General features: G+C 48.1%; 2 protein-coding genes across 3 annotated transcripts; one reads left to right on the forward strand and one right to left on the reverse strand.

Annotated features, from left to right (window-relative positions):
- Positions 1-67: 67 nt before the first annotated feature.
- GLB1L (galactosidase beta 1 like) lies at positions 68-10,160 on the forward strand. Its single transcript, XM_054585635.1, has 17 exons — positions 68-239; positions 1,451-1,558; positions 1,714-1,880; positions 2,143-2,293; positions 2,451-2,511; positions 6,769-6,863; positions 6,962-7,136; positions 7,223-7,281; positions 7,384-7,505; positions 7,615-7,655; positions 7,784-7,902; positions 8,217-8,291; positions 8,405-8,494; positions 8,633-8,746; positions 9,044-9,175; positions 9,394-9,609; positions 9,770-10,160. The coding sequence occupies exons 2-17, from the start codon at positions 1,490-1,492 to the stop codon at positions 10,037-10,039; spliced, it is 1,956 nt and encodes a 651-aa protein (XP_054441610.1). The 5' UTR covers positions 68-239; positions 1,451-1,489; the 3' UTR covers positions 10,040-10,160.
- A 27-nt stretch (positions 10,161-10,187) lies between these two features.
- On the reverse strand, positions 10,188-16,531 carry ANKZF1 (ankyrin repeat and zinc finger peptidyl tRNA hydrolase 1). 2 transcript variants are annotated; one of them, XM_054585634.1, is made up of 13 exons: positions 15,975-16,072; positions 15,024-15,136; positions 14,478-14,698; positions 14,165-14,358; positions 13,672-13,784; positions 13,434-13,581; positions 12,924-13,152; positions 12,582-12,731; positions 11,465-11,948; positions 11,194-11,305; positions 10,891-11,058; positions 10,682-10,767; positions 10,188-10,482 (listed from the first exon to the last, which is right to left on the reverse strand). In XM_054585634.1, the coding sequence occupies exons 1-13, from the start codon at positions 16,065-16,067 to the stop codon at positions 10,359-10,361; spliced, it is 2,235 nt and encodes a 744-aa protein (XP_054441609.1). In that variant the 5' UTR covers positions 16,068-16,072; the 3' UTR covers positions 10,188-10,358. The 2 variants fall into 2 exon arrangements, with proteins under 2 accessions (XP_054441609.1, XP_054441608.1); XM_054585633.1 differs by having other exon boundaries at positions 10,194-10,482; positions 14,478-14,580; positions 15,920-16,531.
- Between the last annotated feature and the right edge of the window lies 1 nt (position 16,532).

Consider the following 16,532-nt stretch of genomic DNA (forward strand, 5'->3'; position numbering starts at 1 on the left):
CGCGCCGGCGTAACAGCCCGTGGTATCCTAGCAACCTCCGGGCATCCGGGCGATGTGTTGGGGGCGCGGTGCTGATGAGCCTGGACGGGTTAGGCCTGCGGGAGGACGGGTTGGGGGACCCGAGTGAGGGTTCCACACCGAGCCTTCAGTAGGGGTCAGGACGCAAGCACCTACGCCGGTGGAGAGCAAAGCCGGGCCCGGCCCGAGGCCCCCAGGACCTCCATTTCCCAATGCCGGAGGTAGGAGGCTTCATACCTCCGGCTTGTTGGGTGGCCGACAACTGTCCAGCCAAGGAGTGGGTGGGGGTGATCTGGACTCCTGGAGCTCTGATCTGTACCACCCTGGGGTCTCCGGCCTATATTCCACTACCCTAGTCTCACTGATTAGAGCTCAGGCTCTTGAACCAGACTAGGATCTAAATCTGGTCGTTAATAATAGTTACTAGGTGTGTGACTTCGAACAAGTTATTTAACTTCACTTTTCCTATCTATAAAACAGGTAGACTAGTACCTAAGGTTAAGTGCATGAATCACGAGGCCAGACTGCCTAGTTCATACTAGTTATCTACTAAACTAGTTGTGTGACCTTGGACAGGCTACTTAATGTTTCTGTCCCTCAATTTTCTCATCTGTAAAATGCAGGTGGTAATTATGTACCTTATGGAGTTGTTTAAAGACTAAATGATATGTGAAGTGCCTAGCAAAATATCTGACACAAGGTCCTCAGTGTCAAACAATTATTATTGTTATGTTTATTATTATTATTATTATTGCTTTTATTATTACCCTTGTTCTCACATCCCGTGCTTGGGACTGTGAAGGAAAGAATAATGGAAATTCACAAATTGCCAAGCCTTGGCACCAATCTGTTGTCCTTGACACCTCTTTGTCTAGGCAGGCAGGGATAAATTGGAAAGGAGCACACATCCAAAGAAGATGGAATATCCTAGGTGGTGTTTGAAATAGGGCTCTCCAGGAAAAATATCCGTTTTGTAACCTACTTCCCCGCTGTCTCCCTTACACATGACTGAGATAATCTTCCTACAGTTTCCCTTAGTTCTGAACCTGTCTTAGCCCCCCTGGTTCTACCAGTCATCTAGATTTAACCTGCTATGTGTGGGCTCTGTGCTGTAGGCTGAGGATTCAAGAGGGACAAGGCACTCCCACCCCTTAGGGAGCTCAGTCTAGCAGAGCACTGACTTTCAACCTTAAATGTGCTTACGATCGCTTGGGAATCTGGTTAAAATACAAATTCTGATTCTTTAAGTCTGAGGTAGGACCCGAGACACCGCAATTCTAACAAACTCCCAGGTGACGCCGATAAAGCTGGTTCAAAATGTAGAGGATTTTACAAACTAGTCGAGTAACCGGAGAACAAATCAAGGCTAACTAATTGCTAGGCAACTTGAGGTGGTCTCCGCCCCTCCTTGCTCGCTGAGGTTTCCTCCCAGGAATCCGCCACGTGACAGTTGGACCGCCGTCTAAGCGCCATGACTCCGAAGAAGCCGCTCTGGCTTCCCTCCCTGCTGCTGCTGCCCCTGACGCTGCTGCTGCCCCAGGTAAGATAAGAGGATTGAACTAGTCTCCGGTAAGGCGTAAGAGAGAAAGCAAAAATAACAAAACACTGAGCAGAGCAGACGCGGACACCCCAACGCCCGCCCCGGCTCCCGCCCTTCCTCCAGACCTCTGCTGTGCACGGTCTCTCCCTTTGCAGGCAGGCAGTCGGTCGTTCGTAGTGGATCGGGATCATGATAGATTCCTCCTGGACGGGGCTCCGTTTCGCTACGTGTCTGGCAGCCTTCACTACTTTCGGGTACCTCGGGTACTTTGGGCAGACCGCCTTTTCAAGATGAAAATGAGTGGCCTCAATGCCATACAGTTGTAAGAAAGGCTCAAGAGAGGGATGGTACTTACTCTTCCTACCACCCCCTTAAAAAGGGGGTTGGGACAGGAAGACTGTCTGGATATGATGAGGGGGCAGAGTTCCAGGACTTACATGCAAAGCGGGGTGGGGGGAAATGTAGGCCAGGACCTCCTTCCAACAGCTTTTTCCTGGAGATTCCCTGCAAAGCCAGGAGCCCTTATGCCTCCCGGGCATTTCCCCATGCCCGCCTTGGGCCCTGTTAACCTCTTCCTTTCTCAGTTATGTGCCCTGGAACTACCATGAACCAGAGCCTGGAGTCTATAACTTTAATGGCAGCCGGGATCTCATTGCATTTCTGAATGAGGCATCTTTAGCGAACCTGTTGGTCATACTGAGACCAGGACCTTACATCTGTGCGGAGTGGGAGATGGTGAGTTACTTCGAGAAGGGTTAGAGCCAAAGCCACCCAGATGGGGTTCCTAGGCTACTCCCTTCTGCCCTTACTCTAGGGCCACTATCAGCACTGTCTTTAACTTCTCAGGAAATAAAACCCACATGCTTCTTTGTTGTCTTTATGTTTGTCTCAGGGGGGTCTCCCAGCCTGGTTGCTTCGTAAACCTAACATTCATCTAAGAACCTCAGATCCAGGTAAGTTAGACAAAAACATTTATCATATCCCTGTCTGGCGTGGTTCAGTGGATTGAGCCCCGACCTGCAACTGAAAGGTTGCCCATCCAGTCCCAGCCAGGGTACATGTCTGGGTTGCGGATGGGCCAGGTCCCCACTTGGGGGCGTGCAAGAGACAACCGATTGATGTATCTCTCACACAGGGATGTTGCTCTCCCTCTCTTTCTTCCCCCCTTTCCCCTCTAAAAATAAATAAATTAAAATATATGTATTTAACACAGGAAAAAAGCAAACAGCAATGACAAATGGGCCATTTGGGTGCCCCAGACAGAAGAGACCATCCCCAAACTGGAGGTCATACTGAGTCACGCCCAGCAGAATGCTAGAAACTGAGGAACCAGACAGACCCAGTCTCTGTGCAGTGGGGCTTATAATACAGTAGAAGAAACAGATTTTTAAAGAAACCCAAACCTGTAGTATTGCAAGCTGTAAAAATAGACAAAGAATTGAGATAGTGAATAATAGAAAGGGCCTCTATTAGGTAGGGAGATCAGGAAATACTTTTCTGAAAAGATGACAGGGAAAGAAAAGCTCTGGTCATATGAAGAGTGGTAAGAATGACCAGATAGAGGGGACAGTATATTCTAAGGCCCAGAGATGAGAAAGAACATGGCATTGTTGAGGTCAGCATGGCTGGAGCATAGTGGGTAGGGGAGAGAGTGGTATGATGTGACTATTGATGCAGGATCTTGTAGGCCATTGTAAGGAGTTTTATTCTTAGCACAGTGGGAAGTCACTGAAAGAGTTTAACTAGGCAGGTGACATGATTGGGTTTGTTTTCAGATTACTTTAGCCTGGATGTGGAAAATGGATTGAGGGGAGGGAAGCAAGGGTGTTGGTGAAGAAACCAATTGGGAGGCTAAGCCTGTAGTTGAGGAGGCTACACTAAGGCTCCTGGACTAAGGTGCTGGTGGTGGAAATGGAAAGAAGAGAACAGGATTGAGATACAGATTGGAGATGAAATCATTGGGACCTATTGATAGATTTTAATGGAAGGAGCAGGGGTGGGGAGAGTGTTAGTAGGGTCTGGGGAGAAAGGAATGAAGTTTCTGGCCACTCAAAATGGTGGTGCTATTTACTGACAGGAAGAAGATAGAGAAGAGAAGGAGTGGCAAAGGAACAACTTTTGGGGGGAGAAAATAGTTCAGTTTTTAACATTTCGAACTCAGGTGAGGATATTAAGTAAGCAATAGGAGATGTGAGGGTGGAGCTTCAGGGGGAGATCTGGGTTAAATTTTGTAATTATCAGTCTAAAGATGGCACTTAAATTTATGGGTAGTGAGACATCACTAAGGGAAAGAGTGTAGAGAAAGAAAAGATGAACTCAAGGTTAAGCTATGAGATGCCCGATATTTCAAGGAGTTTGGATTTCATTTTGGGTGCAAATAGGAAGTCATTAGAGCAAGGGAATAATTTTATCTTTAAAAAGATCACTCTGGACCCTGGCTGGTGTGGTTCAGTGGATTGAGTGCCAGCCTGAGAACCAAAGGGTCACCGGTTCGATTCCCAGTGTGGGGTGCATGCCTGGGTTGTGGGCCAGGTCTCCAGCAGGGGGCACTTGAGATACAGTCACACAGTGATGTTTCTCCCTCTTTCTCCCTCCTTTCCCCTCTCTAAGAATAAATAAATAAAAATCTTTAAAAAAAAAAATCATTCCAGTAAATATTTTATATCTGCTGAGGACTCTCCAGGTGCTGTTCCACTTAGGGTGCTGGAGAGCTTGATGCCCCTTGGGACATTTCCCAAACTCAGCTGACTATGAAATACATTTAAAAGGATAAAGTATTGGTGGAACACCAACATGTAATCTCTGTTTTTCTCAAGAAAACCAGTGACCTCTTTATTGTTAACTCCAGGGTGATTTCTCAAGCCTCATCCTCCTTGACCAATCAGCAGCATTCAGCACAGTTGATCACTCTCCTTTGAAATACATTTTTCCCTCTGCTTCCATGATACCACACTTATCTGGTCTTTGCCCCTCCTCCCACAATCTTTCTGACCACTACTCAGTCTTTGCTAAATGCTTGAGTGTTTCAGGGCTCAGTGCTTCGATGCTTCTCTTTTCTGTGTTCCTGCCCTGGATAACCTCATCCACTTGCATGCCTTTCAATTCCATCTGATAGCTAATGACTCTGAAATATGTCCTCTCCAGGACCATCCTTTGGCCTCCAAATGCATCTTATACAACTGCCTGCTTGACTCCTGTGTTTGGAGATCTAAAACTTGTAATGAGACAACTAAACTCTTGTTATTGCCTCCCAAACCAGCTGTTCCCACCGTCTCCCTGCTCGGTTAATAGCAAATCTGTTTTCCAATTTATCAGATTAATCACTATGCATAATTCTTCATGCCCATCTTTTTCTCGCACCCCACATTCAATCCTCCAGAACACACTGTCAGCTTTACCCTCAAAATATATTGAATTCAATTGCTTTTCATCACCTCCACTGCCGCCACCCTGGTCCAAACCACCTTTCTCAGCTGGATTATTTTAATAGCTTCCTAAATGGTTTCCCCTCTTTGCCCTTTCCCCATGGAGTCTATTCTCAATACAGCAACCAATGTGATCCTGCCAAAATATGTTTAACTATATAGCAGGTCACGTCATTCCTCTGCTTAAACCTCTCCAACAGGTTTTCATCTCATTCAGAATATGAACCATAGATTCCTTAAGATGGTCTGCTGGGTCCTACCTAATTGGCTCAGCCACCTCCTTGGCACCTACTCTTCTCACTGTTCACACTGGCCTCATCGCCGTTCTTCACACCCATCAGGGCGTCTTGCAGAGTCACCTTCACCATGAGGCCTTCCCTGGGCCGCCCTTTAAGATTTGAGCTCCCCACTGCACCATTTTATATCTTCCTTCCTGGCTTACTTTTTCTTCTGGGCATTAACCCACTATATATTTTACCTATTTAATTTATTATCTGCTTCCCTCACTGGAGAAGAAATTCCACAGAGGCAGAGATTTTTGTCTATTTTATTCTATTCTATATCCCTAACGCCTTGAACAGTACTTGGTGCTTTGTCACCACCCATAAATATTTGTTGAATGAAATGTAATGTATGGTTGGATTAAAGGAGGGAATACAACCTGGGCCTCCTTTATAAAGAACACAAAAAACATAAAGGAATTAAATCTTTTAATACAAAAATATCCTTCAAAATATCTTTCATCAAATCCATCTTTGAGAATCTTCTGTCTTGTCTGCTAGGCATTGTCCCCAGTGATAGGGACCAATCAAATGAACCTGACAAAGTTACTGCTCACTAGTGGGGGAGACCAACAGGAAACAATTATAGAAATAAATGCTTAATTATAATTGGTTGTGTGCTTGACAGAAGTATGAGGCGATAGGGGAGCCTGTAATGGGGTCTACCCGAATCTGGGATATCGTAGGCTTCCTTGAGGAAGTGAAATACAATTCAAGACCTGAAGACTGAGTTGGAGTTGGCTGGGTAAAGGAGGGTGAGGAGAAAATGTCAGACAAAGGTAATAACATTCATGAAGACCATGAGGCTGAATCAACAAAAATGACAAATAGCAGCTGAGAATTTAAGGCATGGTACCTAATACAATGATCATTCAACTGATGACTTAAATCACCTGGACTGTCAGATTACATTAAGATGCAGGTCAGACATTTTTACATTTCTATGAATTTCCATGCTAGTTCATAGCAATCTCAATTGTACGTTGATTATGTAATAGTTCCATGAGATGTGCTTAACATTTTTCCTATAGTTAAAAAGGAAATTTAGCCCTGGCAGGTGTGGCTCAGTGGATTGAGCACCAGACTGCAAATCAAAGGGTTGCCAGTTCGATTCCCAGTCAGGGCACATGCCTGGGTTGCAGGCCAGGTCCCCAGTAGGGGGGCGCTCAAGAGGCAACCACACATTGATGTTTCTCTCCCTCCCTTTCCCTCTCTAAAAATAAATAAATAAAATCTTAAAAAAAAAAAAAAACAGTTTTACAAGAAGCACTGCTTTAAGTTTGCCTGTGCTCACATTTCCTTGCCATGCAGAGACACAAGTGCTTAGGGTTGAGGGCGTCTTCTCACAAGAGTCACTGCTTCCCACACTTAGTTGTGGACAAGTGTGATGCAAACCAGCCCGGAGTTCAGGAGGCCTTGGATGATGTCCCCAGCGTTGATGCTGGGGGTGGGGGTTGCGGAGGTTGTGGTGCGCTAGTGAATGAAGCACTGCTCCTTCCTTCAGACTTCCTTGCCGCAGTGGACTCCTGGTTCAAGGTCTTGCTGCCCAAGATACATCCATGGCTCTACCACAATGGGGGCAACATCATTAGTGTTCAGGTACAAGGTGGAGAGTGGACTGGGCAAGGGGAAGGAGGTGCCAGGGGTCCTTAGGCTTCTCCACCTCATGGCTGAGCGCCACTTTTTTCTCCTGGCAGGTGGAGAATGAATATGGTAGCTATAGAGCCTGCGACTTCAGCTACATGAGGCACCTGGCTGGGCTCTTCCGCGCACTGCTAGGAGAGAAGATCTTGCTCTTCACCACAGATGGGCCTGAAGGACTCAAATGTGGCTCCCTGGAGGGACTCTATACCACTGTAGATTTTGGCCCAGGTCTCCTGAGCAAGGGTTAGGAGTGGAGTCTGGGGAAGGGGCACCTCTTCTGTGATGTTTTTTTCACCTGTACCTCCTTTCTGCAGCTGAAAACATGACCCAAATCTTTGCCCTGCAAAGGAAATATGAACCCCATGGGCCATTGGTGAGAAACCAGAGGGGAGGGTAATCAAGGCAAGAGTCGGGGTTGGGAAAGGGTCAAGTGCAGCTCCCCATCTTGCGCACGGCTCCTTTTACTTCCCGCTAGGTGAACTCTGAGTACTACACAGGCTGGCTGGATTACTGGGGCCAGAATCACTCCACACGGTCCGTTACAGCTGTGACCAAAGGACTAGAGAAGATGCTCAAGTTGGGAGCCAGTGTGAACATGTAACTGGAGACACTGGGGTCAACATGAATCTGTAACTGGGTGTTGGGGATGGAAGCTAAGATTCCATGCGTCAGCTTGTGCCTTTCCCTCTCCCTTCCCCCACTTCAGGTACATGTTTCATGGAGGTACCAACTTTGGGTACTGGAATGGTGAGTCCAGATGGTCTGAGGGGTGGAAGCAGGGACATAGCAAGGAATTAGAATCTGTGGGCTGGGCGGATTAGGATTTCTAGAAGGATGCTGGATATGGCCACAGCCACCCCCTTTGATGGCAACAGGTGCTGATGAGAAGGGACGCTTCCTTCCGATTACTACCAGCTATGACTACGATGCACCAATATCTGAAGCAGGGGATGCCACACCTAAGTTTTTTGCTCTTCGAAATGTCATCAGCCAGGTGCCCTACCACTTCATTAAGTGCTAAAGGCTTTTATTAATTTGGGGGAAGAGAGTGCCTAAATTGTTTGTAAAGAGTTCCTAGAAATCACTTGTGGTTGTCTGGACCACAACGCCCTGTGAGCCTCCCATAGAAGCATTCCCCACTTGTCCGAAGGGACTACCTGGGGAGATGCACACAAGCTTGTGCAAAATTACAGGATCTTTATGACCCCTGAAGCCCTTCCCTGGACCCCAGGTTAAGAGCCCTGTGCTAGGGTCTTGGCATAGGAGTTGTATGGTTTTTCTATGGCTCCTGAGAGAATTTGGGCTCAGTTCCAGGAAATTCCCTTGGGACCTTTACCTCCCCCCAGCCCCAAGATGATGCTCGGACCTTTGACCCTGCACATGGTAAGCTCCTTCCCATCTCTTGATTCTATCCTATTCTGTCTGCTCCCTATTCTGAAACTTCCCTCTTGTTCTGATACAGCCCCCTTACTCTCTCACCCCCTTCATTCTAATAGGATGGAAATTTGCTGGATTTCCTACACCTCCTGTGTCCCAAAGGGCCCATCCATTCAATTTTGCCAAAGACCTTTGAGGCTGTCAAGCAGGTAAGGCATGATCCCACATCTGGTGGGTAAGGCAACCTTCCTCAACAGCTATAGCCAAAGGTTCCCTAAGTTCTGCATCTTCCCCACAGTATCATTTTTATCCCAGTTTATCTTAAGTACTCATTCTTCCACATCCAGGACCTTGGCTTTATGCTGTACCGGACCTATCTAAGCCGCAACATTTTCGAGCCAACACAATTCTGGGTGCCACACAACAGAGTCCATGACCGTGCCTACGTGATGGTGGATGGGGTACGAACCTAGTTCTGGGCTACCTGTGAGCCGCACTTTCCTCTCCTCCCAAGCACCCTTAAGCCCTAAGTTCCCATGCCTACCTTTTCCCACTGCCTGCCCACATTTGCAGAGCGACCAAGGATAAGCTGGGACAAGAAAGAGTTTGACTGAGGGTAAGGTTCCAGAATGGATGGGTAATTGACAGACGGGCTGCATTCTCTTTGCCCTCCAAATCAGTGTCCTAATGTGGCTTCCTGTTTGGTGGCCAGGAGCAAGATGCTGAGCCCTTCCCCTCATAGATCCTCTTACCCACAGGTATTTCAGGGTGTTCTGGAACGAAACTCAAAACACAAACTATTTTTGACGGGGAAAATGGGGGCCAAACTGGATGTCTTGCTGGAGAACATGGGAAGGCTCAGCTTTGGGTCTAACCACAGTGACTTCAAGGTGAGCTAGCTTTGCTTGTCCCCTCGCACCCATACCCTTATGACTAAACTCCCGTAAAAAGAGGGGCTGGATGGAAGATAAGCAAGAGCCACATCCATAGCAAAGGAGTGGCTTGTGGGGATGAGGACATGGCTACCAGTTGCATCTCAGGGCTTGATTAGGGACACTTTCACCTCAGAGGTTACTGAGTGTGGAACTTTCATTTGCTTTCTTCACAGGGCCTATTAGAGCCACCAATTCTGGGGCGAACAATCCTTACTCAGTGGCTGATGTTCCCTCTGAAAATTGATAAGCTTGTAAAACGGTGGTTTCCCCTCCAATTGCCAAAAAACTCACATCCTCAAACTCCCTCTGGCCCCACCTTCTACTCTACAACATTTCCAATTTTAGACTCAGGCGGGGACACATTTCTCTTTCTACCCGGATGGACCAAGGTATTGCTGATGGTCGTGGTCGGGGCTGGGGTTGGGGGTAAAACAGAAAAATCACAGAAGGGGTATCAGAAATTATTACTCTGATTGTAAACCCAAAAGGGGGCGATTTTACCACCTTGAGAACTGACCATTTATTTTCCTCTCTCCTCCCTCCATCCAGGGCCAAGTCTGGATCAATGGGTTTAACTTGGGCCGGTACTGGACAAAGAGGGGGCCACAGCAGACCCTCTACGTGCCAAGACCCCTGCTGTTCCCTAGGGGTGCTCTCAACAACATCACATTGCTGGAGCTCGAAAATGTGCCTCCCCAGCCCCAAATCCAGTTCCTGGATAGTCCTATCCTCAACAGCACCTTGCACAAGACATATATCTATTCCCTCTCAGACGATACAGAAAGTGCCCCCAAACCAATGGAGTTAAGTGGGCACTGAAAGAAAGGTAACCCTTGGACATGGGACATGGAGTGGGCAGGATCCCTTGGTGCTGGCCACAGGGACCACAAAGAATCAAAGGCCAGAAGGCCACAAGAACTGTACAAGCGCAGTTCCTTTACCAAAAACTTTATTGTGATTAAAGTTCCAGAGACAGTAGCAGCTCCACACACCTCTGTGGCCATCTTTGCCCTGGTTCCTGAGTGTCTCTCACCCCAGTCTTCCAAACACTCTGGTTTCTTGGGGAAGATGAAACCTAGGACCAGTGTGAATGTGCCCCCTCAGGGTCTAGAGCTGACCCCAGGTGGAGCGCGAGAGATCAGGAAGAGGGCTTTCCGGCCCGACAGCGATGGTCCTGGAGGCAGCGTGTGGAGCAGAAGGAGAAGTCAAGGTAGTGAAAGGGAGTGAGGCCTTGGAGGGATGTCCCACAGCTCCAGCAGCGTCTGAACAGAGGAAGGAAAGTGGATGGACAGGCACCCCAGAAACTTCCCAATGCAAGTTCTCCCGTCCTCCTGCCACTTCTGTCTTCACTCCAGAGGTTCAAAGAACTTCTCAAATCCCCTCAGCAGCCTTTCTATGTAGGCACTCATTCTACTTGCCTGAACGTTATGGTCCCCCCATCACTCCTGCCCCCCCACATACCGAGCATTGATGATTGCAGAGTCAGGGATCTGAGGGGTAGGGGCTCCCAGCTGGGCAGCTAGTCGGCGCTCGGCAGCCAGAGCTCTCTACGGGGGAGAGAAGTTGTGTTAAGGACAAGGCTCCAATGGTGGACCAGGGTACCTGCGCACTGCAAAGGGATCAGACCTCCATGGAAGTCTCGCTGTGGAAGAGAAAACCTCCAGCCTCACCTTCTCTCTGTCACTGAGAGCAGCAAATCGCCGCTGCTCTTCTTGTTCCTGCTTCTCCTGCTCCTGCTGCTTCCGCTGCTGTTCCTCCCGCTGTCGCCGTGCTGCCTTCTGCTCCCTTTTCCGCATAGCCTGCCGAGCCTCCATTTCTGGTGTCAGTGGCCCTGGCACCTGGGGGGGTTTCCAGGAAAATATGAGGTAAGACCTATACAAGCTATTCTTGGTAAAACAGTAAGAAAGTAGAAAAGATCCAGCCAGGACCCATGATGCCTTCCCACTCTGCCGCTTCTTCCTTTCCCAGCTGACCTGAGCCTTGCTGTAATCATAAGCATCTGGATTCTTCTCCATGAACCTTCGGAACTCATTCCGTGTTGATTTGTCAGCTGCAACGGAATATGGTGGCCGGGTCCGGGAGTCCCTAGGTGTGAAAACCCCCAAAATGGGTTCAGCTTGCCTCACGCATCTCCACACACCCCCTAACAAGACCAAGGAGAATACTGTCAAGTAGCCAATGCCAACGTCAGCCTTCAGATCATCCTCTCTATATAAAGGGCTTGGCATCGGGACCCGTACTTACTGAACGGTGGGGTCAGCACCTGCCTCCAGCAGCAGGCGAACCACTGAGCCTCTCCCAGCTGCGGCTGCTGCATGCAGGAGGGTGAAGCCACTGGAGCCCAAGGGGGCATTGAGCAGAGACAGAACTTCAGGGTCCATGGGGCTGGCAGCTAGCCAGGTTTTGAGCATCCCAACTTCTCCAGCTCGGCAAGCGGCAAGAAGCATGTCCCAGAGCTCTGAATGACCAGAGACCTTGGCCTCATCCAGGGAAGGCTCCGAAGGGGCTGCATGTGCCCTGGCCGGCTGTGAGAAGACCTCTTCTTGAGGTTGCTGGGGAAGAGTCATATGTGCCCCAGCCTCCAGGTCTCGGCTTTTCTCCCTCTTATTCCTTTTTCTCCTTCTCCGCTTGGGCAGTACTTCAAACTCACGAAGATCCAGGGTCCCAATTGTTGACTCTACTAGCTCCAACTCTACCTGGAAGCCATCCTCTCCCTCTGACCCTGACCCTAGGGAAAAACTTGATATGTTACATCCATCTAAAGAATAAGCAGAGGGTGGAAGGGTAGGGACCACCCCAGGTGCTTAAGAATGTACATAAAGAGATAATCCAGATCATTTTGAAATAAAATTATTTGTATTGTTAGCCAAGATAAAGTAGCACATCAGGACCTAAATCCATAAGTATCACATGCAGAAGTGAGGGTCTCAGCCCAAACAAGGGCAGGTCCAGAAGGACCTAGGCGGGGACAAAAGTCCCTAGACTCGCCCATGAGCAGCCTTAGGATGGGGCACACAGAGGAAAGCACAGGAGCAGTGACAGCTATGCAGGCCAAGAGTACAGGCAGGGGAGCAGCCCTTAGCATCTGATCAAGGCTGCAATCCAAGGGCTAGAAAATCAATTTCATGTTAAGACTTTTCTGAGTACTGGTGATATATCAAGAAACAAACACAGTAACAGGAGATTTGAAGAAGTCACTAAACATGTCTCAGTAAATACTACCACGTATCCCGTATTATAAACAGACCTGAGTGAATGTAGGATAAGGGCTCGTCCATAAATAGGAAAGTGGGAGTAGGGGATGTGTTTTGCATTTCCAGGACAGAAACCCAGATAGAGATTTGACAGATGGTGTTCAAACCCTGTTTGGGAGAGTCCTCATTCTGCCCTGGAGCCTCATTTTCATTACTGAGGACCTTGTTTTCTTCCTTGAGAGCCTTCTTCCTCTCTCTCATTGTCTTCCAGTGTGTCTGAGGTGAGTCCAACCTGACTGTTTCCCGGGGGTCTTCTCCTGCCACGAAACAAAAGATGTTGCTCCAGTGTAGCTGAGGAGAAGCCAGCCCAGGTCTCTCTCAATGAAGATGTGATTGGGCTGCAGTCCAAGGGCTAGGGAATCATCCAGATGCACAAATGAGAAGCCGAGGTTTGGGTTAGAAGGCACAGGAAGGTCTAGGGAGTCTGGGGAGCAGGGTCAAAGGCTCACCATGGATTTGCAAGGTGGTCAGCTTATGGAGCACACGCTGTAGTTCTTTGAAGGTGGGTCTGCGGGTAGCGAGGGGAATATCCCAAAGTCGGGGATCCCCCCGTTGCAGGGGTGCACCTTGGCCTCCGAAGAACAAGGACCGGCCAGAGCGGGGGGCACGCAGCAATATTGTCCCAGCCTCCCCCAGCGCCTTAGCCCAGCCTGGTTCTGCCAGCAGGTCGTGAACATCCTAGAGAAGAGAGTAACTCAGCCCTGTATATCTTCACTTGTTATTTTTAAGTCTCCAAACAAAAAATGGCCCATGTACAGGAAGTGAAAGTTAGAAATTAACACAGAGGGAGGAAGAAGGGAAGGACTAAGATTCCTGGGGATCCATCCTATTCTACCTTTGTCTACCCAGAAATAACGGAGACTGGGAGTTATAAGATTCAACCTTTTTACTGTAACATTTAATGAGTTGAGGGGAAAACTTGCATTAGTGGACCACCAGATCTTAGATGCCTACCTTACCTTATATAGGGTGGCTTCATTGTAGCGCCTCAGGTTGGCTCCAGCAGAGCGACAGGCCCCACCCCGGGCATCACGAAGTCCTTGGGCTGTGCCACGCTTGGCCCGTACTGTGTAGCGGTGAAAGGTTTTGTGTGTCACCACTTCTCTTCTGTAGGCAACAAAGACTCAGTACTGGAAACCCAGTACTCTCAGTTGAACAGGATCCATCCATCCTTAACCCCACTCAGCACCCTCTCACCCTTGGAAAATGGCACCAGCAAAGTGCCCAGCTGCAGCCATGAGTACCACGCAGTGCCTAGGACCTCCACTTTGCAGGTTCTGTAGCAGCAGTTCTGGCTCTTCCAGGGGCACCTGGACAACGGAGGAGCAGGACAAACATCTGTTAACATTAACTAAGAGTAAGAAACCAAGTGTTAGTGCTAACGGCTTCCCAAGCAACATATTTAACACAACCGCCCCAAGGCTCGTCTCCACTTTACAAATAAGGCTTGTAGAGGTAGTCCAGATCAAGTGATAGAACCATAACCCAAACCTAGATCAGTCTGTTTCCAAACTTAATTCCGTTACACTTGACCCTTCAAAGATTCAGGCCAGGTCAATCAAAGACTAATGTCAAGCATGATACACCCAACAGGGAGGGGAAGAAGTGAGGAATGGACTGAGCTAAGCGAAAATCTAGGCTGAGTGCACAAAAGGTTGGAGTGAACCATACAGCCTGTGTTGTCACTTGCCTGGCGAGGGCCTAGGACACAGCGATAGGCATAAAGAAACTGGCCCTGGGCATTCTGGAAAAGAACCCGATGGGAGCAGAAGCCTCGGGATCGGTTAGACTTCTCAGGCTCAAGCCTCTCTTCATCCAGTATCTGCAGGTCCTCCTCACTGGCTGAGTCTGAGTCTTCTGATCCTGAGATGCTGGAAAGATCTCCTGAAACATGAGACACACAAGTTTGGTGCCTCAAATTTAAACTTTCCTCAAGTTCCTAAACAAGGGTCTTCTTCCGCCCCCATGTCCTATTCCCACAAAGGTCTCCCACCAGTCATCACCTGTGGAGCTCTGCTTTTCAAAGTCCAGGGCAGAGAGGAGAGGCTTGTCCTTGAGACGTTGCTTTAGGTTAAACCGATGCCAGTCAAGCTTATAATGTTCCCTCTGGTAGGAATCAATGAGGGAAGCAGAATGTGGAAATATGCCCCAGCCTGGCCTTTTATGTACCGAAGACCAGTAACAGAACTCCAGGAAGTATGTATGACCAGGTAACACCAACTGCCTTATTCAAAACATGGACCTTTAGCCCCGGCCACGTGTCTCAGTTGGTTGGAGCATCATTCCATTGAGAGTTCGATCCCCGGTCAGGGCTCATACCTAGGTTGAGGGTTCCATACCCAGTTGGGGCATGTACAGGAGGCAACCGATCAATGTTTCTTTCTCTCTCCCCCTTCCTCTCCCTCTAAAATCAATAAACATATCCTCAGGTGAGGACCTTTTTAAAAAATGGATCTTTGTTAATTAAAGACAAATCAAATGTCTGCCTATCCTCACCCACCATTTTACTTTTGTTCCACTACTTGGTTCTGCATCTGTCCGCCTTTTACCTGTTCCTGGTGGTTCTGAAAGGTCTGGTCACAGGTTGAGCAAAGTAACTTCCCTGAAATATCCAGAGGACCCTCGAGTGGCTTTCTTTCTGGGCTTGCTCTCTCCTCTGAACCTAAATAAAGGGAGGAGAATTATAAGTGGAAAGGGAGCCCAAATCCATAGTACCTGAAATTATATTAAGTGCCTAATATATAAAGCAGAGGGGGATACAAAAGAAAGAGATGGCATATCCTTGCATTCAAGTCTGGGAATAATGAAATAAATGTCACAGTAAACACTTTATAAAATAAATGTGCTTCTGAAAAAAATATGTGTAAAATATAAGTTAAGCAATGTATTTTAATTAACCAAAGAGATTTAGATAACCTTTTAGAAAATGTATTTTGGTAAAGTTAAGTTACTTTTAATTGTGCAAGAATCACCTCTCCAATGCCAATTTTTCAGTTTACATTTCCAATTACAGTGTGCAGTTTGTTTTTATAAAGGTTCAAGAAAAACATAGCCAGAGACAAGATGAAGTTGTACAAAATCAAATAATACGCTGTTTCATATTTAGCATGAAGGAATGATTTGATTGGAATCTAGTTAAATTTGAGCTATATTTAGGAATGTTTGAAAAATACCTAGGAATTTTGAAGTGCTTTTGCAGGCAGTGGTGGTAATAAGACAAGACATAAGTAATGGCAAGAGACTTGTTTGGAGATGAGGGGCCCGTGCTAGAAACAACGTAGAGACTGAATGAACTTAAGATAAATTTTATCCCGTGTAAAGAGACGTCAACAAGAGCTCCTACGCTAGGAAATACCAATAAGAATGTGTTCTCTGGAGGAACAAAATAAGCTGCAAAGAGCCCTGTCATGTTCCTCGTGGGTCCACCCCAAATCTTTCCGGATACCTGGACAGGAAGTCCGCAGAGCCTGGGCCAGAGTCTCCCCAGGAAAGTGTCTCACCAGGCTCAGGCCCCGAAGGACCGGAGCATCCGCTCTGAGATCAAACAAGGAGACCGACGTAGGAGCCTGGGCTACAGCTGGAGCCGGCGACATGGCTGAGTAGAAAAGAGGGGAAAAAAACGGATTCCCCCAACCTCCAAAGCGAGATCCGACTGCCGCGTCTTCTGCCTGCCAGACTCGGTCTCCACCGCGCCGCAAGGCACCTCAGCCCTCACCCGGGTGCCAGGAGTCGGCTTTAGGGTGAATACGTGACCCCAGCCCGCTTTCTCAAACCCAGAGTCTCGGACCACTCAAGAGTGAAATGGGGGACCATCCAGCTTTCCAATCGAGTTCCACAGAGGTAAAATCACTGACGTTCCTAATCGACCGCTCTTCGTTAACCGTGCGATGGGCTCCAAAAATGATTAAACCGCGTGTACTCCTCCCAGCCCTCAGAAATTGCACCACCGGTTCCCAGCAGCTGAGCGGTCCCGCAGAATCCCCAGCTCCAAGCCCGGATTCCTGCAACACGACAGCAATCTCGTCACTACGGAGCAGCGAAGAGGACAAACGACAGCG

Source organism: Pteronotus mesoamericanus, unplaced genomic scaffold, assembly GCF_021234165.1.
Source record: "Pteronotus mesoamericanus isolate MK-2021 breed Mesoamerican mustached bat unplaced genomic scaffold, CSHL_Meso_final contig_90, whole genome shotgun sequence".
Lineage (NCBI taxonomy): Eukaryota > Metazoa > Chordata > Mammalia > Chiroptera > Mormoopidae > Pteronotus > Pteronotus mesoamericanus.